This window comes from Limulus polyphemus, unplaced genomic scaffold (assembly GCF_000517525.1).
Source record: "Limulus polyphemus unplaced genomic scaffold, Limulus_polyphemus-2.1.2 Scaffold9382, whole genome shotgun sequence".
Classification (NCBI taxonomy): Eukaryota; Metazoa; Arthropoda; class Merostomata; order Xiphosura; family Limulidae; genus Limulus; species Limulus polyphemus.
In genome coordinates, this window is record NW_013674992.1 from 3,326 (window position 1) to 14,164 (window position 10,839).

A 10,839-nucleotide genomic window follows, 5' to 3' on the forward strand; every position below is an offset into this window, starting at 1 on the left:
TAGGAGGGTAAATATATAATTGAAACTATACCTTTACTTTGCATCACCTCACAGAGGAGGGTAAGTATATAATTGAAACTATACCTTTACTTTGCAGCACCTCACAGAGGAGGGTAAGTATATAATTGAAACTATACCTTTACTTTGCAGCACCTCACAGAGGAGGGTAAGTATATAAAATGCACGGGATAAATAGCTTTTAGGTGTTTTTAAGGGACTTATAAATCTTATATAATTTATCATGACTTGTTTTTACATATGATAGAAACTGTTTCATGTATTTTATTTTAGACTTCACAAGGTAGAATCTATAAATGTGTTATGATTGTATATATTATCTATAATCAGCAGTATAGAAACACCATGAACATATATCAGAGTGTAAGGTATTATTTCTGATGTAGAGACATCTTACAAACAAAAGTTGTTACGAGAGTACGAAAGGTACGAAGAACTCCAGAAACAGAGCCAACTTATGCAAGATTCGTATGAGCAACAGATTCAGGAAATGGAAACAACACATCAGAAGGCTGTACAGGAATTGGTAGATTACTATGAACACAGTCTCACTGAAAGAGAAACAAAACTTGAACAGGTACTGAATTTTAACAAAAAAATATAAAATGAATTCAGAATACAATAAAAGCAACTTTTACAGTAGATCTTTTGTTTGAATAATTAAAATATTTGACCCACAGTATTGAGTATTAATCAAGTAAGAGTTACATTGAAGGTAACTATGACTTGATGATGACTCAGTACTGCAAGTAACTTCATACACTGATTATACTTGTGAAAACAATCAGGCTTACTGCAACGTGATTTATCTCATAGCTAGTGTTCTAGATCTGAATTATGGTTTTTTTGGTTGTAAGAAGATCATACCTGACTGGAAGAATTGAAATTTACCTTAAGAAATAGTATCATTAATGCTGCTTTGGAAAAAGTTGATAGTCTTCCTGATACAGAACCAATTGAAAGGGTAGGCAGCAGCACTGTTGTATAACAGACTGATTAAAGCAAAGAACCAGCCTCTACAGAAAAGTGCACCAGCAACAATCCAAAGAAACCAGTCCTCAGCCTACAACAATCTATTTTCTCAGAGCTATAGCTGTAGTATTCACTGCCTGCTATTGACTCTTGCACCTATTGCACTTCCAGCTGAAACCTATAGCCTTATCAGCAAAGTAGGAGCTGTTGATTAGAAGGTGACTTAATGTTCCATAATCAAAATATATGTTTTCTTCTCCAATCTAGGATGACATCATGGGACGAGGAATCAGCAGCACGTGTTGTGACATATACACCACGGGAGGCCTGGGATGGACCTGTCTGTCCACTGTGGCAGCCTTGGTTACCTCTTGGCTGGATTCAAATCTAATATGATGTTAGTGCCTGGGTAGGGTGATTTGTTTGAGGTATGATCACTGCAATTGCTGTCTATCCTACTACTGACTCAAAGTTATTACCTTCTAATATATTAAACTGCTTCTACATGGGTGAAAAAGGTTCTCATAACCAGGTGGTGCTGTGTCTTCTCACTCAATAGACCTTCCACAGACTTGTTTATCAAGATATCATTACAATCTGCTGAGTCCATTGCAGGGTAAGCTTTACTATGCAAATGGTATAGATCAACTGATCTATGAATTACACTCAGTGGATTGCTCTATTTTATGCTGGGTTGAACCTCAGACACAACTTGATTATGAATGTCTTTCAGTCCCAGAGTTGCTCCACATCCAAATGCTTAGTGGAGTCTAGGACTAAACCACCTGACTGAAATAATTGTTACAATTCAAGATATGTATTAGTGGAACAATACATTTTGATGGCTGAAATAATTGTTACAATTCAAGATATGTAGTAATGGATCAATACATTTTGATGGCTGAAATAATTGTTGCAATTCAAGATTTGTAGTAATGGATCAATACATTTTGATGGCTGAAATAATTGTTACAATTCAAGATATGCAGTAATCGATCAATGCATTTTGATGGCTGAACTAATTGTTACAATTCAAGATATGTATTAATGGATCAATGCATTTTGATGGCTGAAATAATTGTTACAATTCAAGACACGTATTAGTGGATCAATGCATTTTGATGGCTGAAATAATTGTTACAATTCAAGATTTGTAGTAGTGGAAGTATTTAGTTATGGTTGTAAAATACATTTTCTTGTCTCACTTGTAGCAGTTTATATTATGTGTTGTATGTAGTGACTTTCTGGTAATTAGAATGAGATTATAGAAGTGTAATAAGGTTAATATTGTTTTGTTGTATATATATATATATATATATATATATCCGTTTTGATTCACAAAAGTTGGTCATGTATGTATAGCTTATAGTTTGATTAACAACAGTTAACCAAATAATACGTATGGTACAAATTGTAAAAAACATTCACAGGACTTAAAGCTAAATATTTATTTTTCATTCAAAAGTTCAGAAAGAAATAGATTATTCCATAGAAAGATCTTTTAAAATGTCTTAACATGCTTTTCTTGCCAATATATGTATATTTTTATGTTAAGTTTCTGATTGCTTGTTCACTCGGTCATTGCTTTGTTTCCTTGTGATATTAGGCTAAAGATGAAGCTCAACTGAAACAACGAGAAGAAGAGGAGCTTAGGAAATTGATTGAAGAAGAGGCGGATGATGAAATTGTTCAGCTTCGAACCAACTATGAAAGGCAGCTGAGGCAAGAGAAAGAAACCAACATGCAATTACTTGGAGATAATTCTATATTAAAGAAAAAGGTTTGAAAAAACACAGAAGTTGAATAAAATGTTTAAAAAAAGACAAATAATTATTCAGTGTTTTCATACACTATATTATATAGTGTACAAACTAATTTTTAAAGATTTTATTTTTACCTCATGCAATGTTAATAGTTTTTTAAGGAGAATGTTCTGATTTTAATTACTGTAGTAGTTTGAGTTGCTAAAAAAATGTGTCTTACTAGCAAGTGATAGGATCTGCCCTTTAGCTCAATTGGTAGATCACTTGCCTGTGTGCAAGAGGTCAACGATGAGGGAATATATCATGAAAAAAATGAAAATACCACATTGGTGTTGAAAATGGAACCATCCCACAACCCTGAAATTAGACTCGAGAATGGGCCTTGCTTGTGAGAAGGAAAAAATGTAGTAGTTTGAGTTGTTAAAAAACAAAGTGCTTTATTAACAAGTGCTAGGGTCTGCCCTTTAGCTCAGTCTGGTCTTGAGTTCAAGTCTGAGCTGAGAAAATATATTATGGTTGAAAAACACAAAGTTTTCATAACACACTTGGTGTTATGCACAATGCACTACCATCAACATCTTTAGATAGTGTTATGTTTTCATTTTTTTTTACAAAGGGTTACTTTGACTGCAGTATTGCATATTATTTATGGTGAAAGGACAAACTAGACTCTTTGTTTGTAAAGATTAGAGTTCATATTATGTTTGGAAAATTATGGTACAGGAAAAAGTAATGCACTATCTGTCAAAAGATGACAGCACAATTGTAATACTTAATCTAATCAAAAAGATGTGACCAAAGAAAAAAAGAATTATGACAGAAAGATATGAAATCAAATTGTGGCTAAAATGAGAAAAATATTGATGATTAAAATTTTATGTAAACTTTTGTGCCTATGAATTCAAAATTTGTAAAGTAGGCATGTCTACTACAAGAAATCACATGGGCTGCTGCTTTATGTTTAGCTAAGCACCGAAATAAAAAAGCAGCCCCTGTGATTCTTATTAGTTTGATTTAAGTTTAATGTACAGTAGTATGCAAAACTCATGCCAAAAAGTTTACATGATGGTGGTTTTGGACCCATAACTTCTGGAATTTGCATCCAAAGTTTATAAAATTAAGAATGGTCAACTTTTAAGAATACCCTACTGTGTGGTAGAAATTTCAGCCTGGTCGATTTATCCAACATTTTTCCAGGTGGGCACAAAAATTTCAAGATTTTAGCATAAGTTTTTCCCATATCTCCGAGAATACTTAAACTACTACAATCAAATTTGCTGCCAACAGGAGAAGATATATATCAGCTATGTACCATATTTGAAGGAAATCAATTACTGGAAAGTTTGTTTATTTCACTGGTGCAAAGAAGAAAACAAACAATTCCAGGCAAACTTTGGCCTGCTGTAAATCAATAAGGGTTAAAGCAATTTGCAATTTAGATCTATCATATAAAAAATCGGAGATTATACAGGAAGTAACCCTTAGAGTGTCTTTAGTATCTCTTAATTATGTGTTCACCATAGTGCTTGCTTTCTTTGCAATCACAGCTTACAAGTAAACCTTGTAAAAATGGTAGCGTGTCCATAAAATCACTAAAAGTAAGTTTGCTTTAGTGCTTGCTTTCTTTGCAATCAAAGCTTACAAGTAAACCTTGTCAAAATGATAGTGTCCATAAAATCACTAAAAGTAAGTTTGCTTTAGTGCTTGCTATGTTTGCAATTACAGCTTACATATAAACCTTGTAAAAATGGTAGCGTGTCCATAAAATCACTAAAAGTAAGTTTGCTTTAGTGCTTGCTATGCTTGCAATCACAGCTTACATATAAACCTTGTCAAAATGGTAGCGTGTCCATAAAATCACTAAAAGTAAGTTTGTTTTAGTGCTTGCTATGTTTGCAATTACAGCTTACAAGTAAACCTTGTCAAAATGGTAGCGTGTCCATAAAATCACTAAAAGTAAGTTAGCCTTAATGTTTGCTATGTTTGCAATCACAGCTTACATATAAACCTTGTCAAAATGATAGTGTGTCCATAAAATCACTAAAGTAAGCTTGCCCTTATGCTTGCTATGTATGTACTTGCAGCTGGCAAGTAATGGTTCTCAAAAACCAGTTTACAACTGGGGTTCATTAATCATGGTCGTCTGCAACAGCTGTGTTGCAATGAGGTACGTGTAGTTTATTCTGAAACATCTTATTTACAAATACACCTAATAACAGAAATCCTCTTAACTCTCTTACTACAGGCTTAGTTGATCCTACTGACCACATGACCCCAAGTTAACCTTCAGAGTTTCCATACTATAACCATCAATATGTTTTCTATATCTTCTCAACATTTTTCAAACATCTAGTAAATGTTAACAGATTATTGCAGACAACAAAATCTGAATTTTTTATGAAGTATTGTAACTAAACTTTTGTCCCTCAATAAATAGAGTAAGAGCATTGATTGCCCCAAGTGCAAAATGATTTTCATATTAAGATTAAATATACTTTTCTTCATCTGAAAATTTTCAAATTTCTTTTGTATAATATCTAAAACCTCCTAAATATCTATACCCTGTATATGGAAATGGGACAAAAATGCAGCATGTATTATATTCAAAGGAAATCTCTCCCAAAGAATGTCACGTGGTCACAAGGTGTTATCATCTCTACACATGAAAAGTGATGGGTGGATGAAGGTTTGACTGAAGACTGGTTGCGTATCATGTGGTGTGAAAGCTCCTCACATGAACTCATATACTGTTCCTTTATGCTTTCACATGTCATAGAATGACATGCATCAAGGATATTCTGGAGGAGAATTGCACAGATCTTGTCATCATTCCAAGGGGAATGACAGGCCAGATGAAAGTGATGGTTGTCAGCTGCAACCAACTGTTTAAGTAGCAAATATCCAAAAGTGGAATGAGTGGCTCAACTCTGAATTTACACTGTCAGGTGACCAGAAGAAACCAGACCTATTGCTCATTGCCAAATGGATCAGAGAAGCCTGGGATGTCATTGATCCAGCCCTGATTGAGCATGGCTTTAAGAAGTGTTGTCTCACAGATGTCATGGACGGTTCAGAAGACGACTTCCTCTAGGATGACAACACTGCTGCAGTAGATAATGCAGATGATGTCCACAGTGATGCTATTTATGATGATAATGAGAAGTTGTGTCAACTATTCAAGGACCAGGATTCAGACTTGGAATTTGAAGGTTTCACCAAAAACAATTTGTAGTTTTGAATATCTAATATAATGCTGCAATAACTAGTTTTATATTTCCAAACACTTCTAATTATGTACGTAAATAAATCTTAAAAATCACAAGACTTATCTTGTTGATCATTTCATTTCAAAAATCATGTTTTTAAAGGTAGTGAATATGAATAAATATGGGAGACAATTCTTGTTTATACCTGAGAAACAGAAACAATTCATAAATCATACCATTCAAATGTAATATTTCTGATAAGTATGCATTACTGTTCACAACATGTGACAGAAAAGATGGTCTGGACTGGCTGGAAAAAAACAACAAAATTACATTTAAATTTGTTATCATATATTGTACACTGCCTAACTTCTATATAAATTTATGGTAATTAAATTGATTATACTTGTATATTGCAGCTTTTACTAAAATGCAAAATAGGCTCATAAACTTCATTTCTTTTATGATAGTTTACATCCCAGCAAAGAGATGTTGAAGAACACAAGAATGAAATCCAACGACAACATGCAGAACAACAGAAACTTCAGGGAATCATAAAAAATCTAGATAAAGATATTCACAGTTTGAAGCGTGAGGTTCAGGAGAGAGATGAAACAATTCAGGACAAGGTTAGTTGATAAAGATATTCATAGATTGAAGCACGAGGTTCAGGAGAAAGATGAAACAATTCAGGACAAGGTTAGTTGATAAAGATATTCATAGATTGAAGCACGAGGTTCAGGAGAGAGATGAAACAATTCAGGATAAGGTTAGTTGATAAAGATATTCACAGTTTGAAGCGTGAGGTTCAGGAGAGAGATGAAACAATTCAGGGCAAGATTAGTTGATAAAGATATTCATAGATTGAAGCACGAGGTTCAGGAGAGAGATGAAACAATTCAGAATAAGGTTAGTTGATAAAGATATTCATAGATTGAAGCAAGAGGTTTAGGAGAGAGATGAAACAATTCAGGACAAGGTTAGTTTTAGCATGAGATTCAGGAGAATATTGATCATAGTACTTTATCCTATATAGTTATGAGTACAAACAGTGACAGCTAGACCTTAATCAAGTTGACTCTTAAAATTACACTAGACCTGAATTAAATTGACTCTTAAAATGGTAGCTAGACTTGAATCAAGTTGACTCTTGAATTGACCACTAGACATGAGTTAACTTCATTCTTAAAATTACAACTAGATCTGATTCATGCTTACTTATGGAATTACAGCTAGACCTGAATCAAGTTGACTTTTAAAATGTTAGTGAGACTTGAACCAAGTTGTCTCTTAAAATGTTAGTGAGACTTGAACCAAGTTGTCTCTTAAAATGTTAGTGAGACTTGAACCAAGTTGTCTCTTAAAATGTTAGTGAGACTTGAACCAAGTTGTCTCTTAAAATGTTAGTGAGACTTGAACCAAGTTGTCTCTTAAAATGGTAGAGAGACTTGAACCAAGTTGTCTCTTAAATTGGTAGTGAGACTTGAACCAAGTTGTCTGTTAAAATGGTAGTGAGACTTGAACCAAGTTGTCTTTTAAAATGGTAGTGAGACTTGAACCAAATTGTCTCTTAAAATGGTAGTGAGACTTGAACCAAGTTGTCTCTTAAAATGGTAGTGAAACTTAAACCAAGTTGTCTCTTAAAATGACAGCATATTTTAATTATTTACTTAAATTTATTCCCATATTATCATGTATAACAATAGGCTATCAAAAAGTGAAATTAAAAACCTGCAATTTTTTAGCTTATTTCTAAAAAAAAAATGACACAGAAGGGATTAATATTTTTTTTCTTATCCATCCTTATAAGCAATGTATTTTCATGCACTGTTGTCATTTGTTTACTTCTGGGATATGTGTAAACACTTTTTTTAGGCTACATTCTGTTTTTCAGGAAAAACGAATTTATGACTTGAAGAAAAAGAACCAAGAACTAGAGAAGTTCAAATTTGTTCTTGATTTTAAAATCCAGGAACTGAGACGACAGGTGGAGCCACGTGAAGAAGAGATATGCAACATGAGGATACAAATCCAGGATGTGAGTGTTGTTCTATAAAGCAGTAGCAAGAGTATTTCAAATATGTAAAGATAAAATGTAAACATTAGTAGAACTACACAGCATTGATCATAATTGTTTTTAAAAACTACGAAAATGTGTCCGTACGTCTGTCATTATCGATGAACATGGACCATTTTTGGCAGGACAATTAGGAATAATTTTCTACTTATGTCTACCAAATTTCATAAAAATCTGATAATTTTGGACTGAGTTATAGATCAAAAATAGTGTGAAAATTCAGTTCCCATGTTAACAGATAGGAATTTTTTGTATTTTCGTAACCTTTGCTGTGAACCTTGACCCTCAAAAAACTAATCGCTTCTAAGTTGGGTCATAGTCCAAATGTATACCAACATTCGTCCAAATCCACGTGGCTGTTTTTGAGAAATCTTGCTGACAAACACACAGGGTGAAAACATAATCTCTGGGTGAAGGTAACAAACTTTTTTAATCGTTCTTTATTTAAGTGCTGTACACAGTGTGAATATGTTACAAGCCCTTTTTAAAACTCTCTCTTTAATTATGAAGTATCAATGATGTAAATGGCTTGCCACTTTGTTCGTGTTTATGGATATCATTGATTTCAATCCCATATTTTTCCAAAGACTAAAGAAAGTTGGTTCGAAAGAGGGGATAAAGACTTGATGGAGAATATTTAATTCTACAAAGTAGAGATTTATATAGAATAATAGAGTTTTTTTAGTTTTGAGTAAGCTTTTTTTTTATACCTCGTTCATGGGTGTGTCATTTCTCTTTCATTACTTCAGTTATTTTACCAATAATGTTTCAGTAATATACAAAACATGAAATTGTACATATGTAGCAATTTATCTTAAGTTCTAACAGAAGAGAAGTTTCAGATGGAAAACGAGCTGGCAAAGTTTCACCGAACCAACACGCACTTAGAGCTCAATATATCAGAACTTCAGCAGAAGTTGAAGGTTACTGAAAAGGATCTGAAAAATGAAAAACTGAAGGTGCTGTCATCTAAATATTCATTTTAAATTTTAATTACTTTAATCTTTGTCTCCTTCCCCCTATAATTAACGTAATTTGAGAAATTGTTTTTAGCTGTTATGATGTTCTTGTCTATGTGACTTTTACCGTGTAAGCTGTATTTTAAAAAGTGTATTAATTAAAGGAAAAATATGATATAGGACATCTTAGTTATAAAGAAGATTGAATAAAAATGTTTGATCAAGCTCATAAAAAAATAAAGTCAAATAAATAACTTAACCAAAATCTATAATCCAGAATCATTAAAAACAATTAATGTACAGGTTATAGTTTCAAATACAAGTAATTTTCCCAGATAATGTTTTGTATATGTTTTCCAAACATAAAAATAGAATCTCAAAAGGTAATTATGTGATTCAACACTTGCATCTCCTTGAACTGAGTTTAGTACTGGTTGCACATCAAGAAACAGCTAAGACACTAACTTAAGGAAGTCTATTGTAGAACTAGTTTGAATTATAAATAATAATTGTATTATAACTTAAGGAAGTCTATTGTAGCACTAGGTTGAATTATAAATGATAATTGTATAATAACTTAAGGAAGTCTATTGTAGATCTAGGTTGAATTACAAATGATGATTGTATAATAACTTAAGGAAGTCTATTGTAGAACTAGGTTGAATTATAAATAATAATTGTATTATAACTTAAGGAAGTCTATTGTAGCACTAGGTTGAATTATAAATGATAATTGTATAATAACTTAAGGAAGTCTATTGTAGAACTAGGTTGAATTATAAATAATAATTGTATTATAACTTAAGGAAGTCTATTGTAGAACTAGGTATAATTATAAATGATAATTGTATAATAACTTAAGGAAGTCTATTGTAGTACTAGGTTAAATTACAAATGATGATTGTATTATAACTTAAGGAAGTCTATTGTAGAACTATGTTGAATTATAAATAATAATTGTATTATAACTTAAGGAAGTATATTGTAGAACTAGGTATAATTATAAATGATAATTGTATAATAACTTAAGGAAGTCTATTGTAGTGCTAGGTTGAATTATGAATGATGATTGTATAATAACTTAAGGAAGTCTATTGTAGAACTAGGTATAATTATAAATGATAATTGTATTATAACTTAAGGAAGTATATTGTAGAACTAGGTATAATTATAAATGATAATTGTATAATAACTTAAGGAAGTCTATTGTAGAACTAGGTTGAATTATAAATGATGATTGTATAATAACTTAAGGAAGTCTGTTGTAGTACTAGATTGAATTATAAAATAATAATTGTATTATAACTTAAGGAAGTCTATTGTAGAACTAGATTGAATTATAAATGATAATTGTATAATAACTTAAGAAAGTCTATTGTAGTACTAGGTTGAATTATAAATGATAATTGTATAATAACTTAAGGAAGTCTATTGTAGTACTAGGTTGAATTATAAATGATGATTGTGTAATAACTTATGGAAGTCTATTGTAGAACTATGTTGAATTATAAACTACAATAGACTTCCTTAAGTTATTATACAATCATCATTACTAGGTGGAATTATAAATGATAGTTGTATTATAACTTAAGGAAGTCTATTGTAGAACTAGGTATAATTATAAATGATAATTGTATAATAACTTAAGTAAGTCTATTGTAGTACTAGATTGAATTATAAATGATGATTGTGTAATAACTTATGGAAGTCTATTGTAGAACTATGTTGAATTATAAATGATGATTGTATAATAACTTAAGGAAGTCTATTGTAGTACTAGGTTGAATTATAAATGATGATTGTATAATAACTTAAGGAAGTCTATTGTAGTACTAGGTTGAATT

The 10,839-nt window shown here is 31.7% G+C and overlaps 1 protein-coding gene across 1 annotated transcript in view; it reads left to right on the top strand.

Annotated features, from left to right (window-relative positions):
• Window positions 1-10,839, top strand: part of LOC111083399 (cilia- and flagella-associated protein 57-like) — a gene marked incomplete at both ends in the record, with an annotated part of 17,607 nt that overhangs the window by 2,961 nt on the left and 3,807 nt on the right. Inside the window, 6 exons of the mRNA XM_022379906.1 lie at window positions 98-113; window positions 405-595; window positions 2,597-2,770; window positions 6,430-6,588; window positions 7,854-7,997; window positions 8,879-8,995. Of these exons, the coding sequence (XP_022235614.1) occupies window positions 98-113; window positions 405-595; window positions 2,597-2,770; window positions 6,430-6,588; window positions 7,854-7,997; window positions 8,879-8,995 (801 nt within the window). The remainder of the gene's footprint in view (window positions 1-97; window positions 114-404; window positions 596-2,596; window positions 2,771-6,429; window positions 6,589-7,853; window positions 7,998-8,878; window positions 8,996-10,839) is intronic.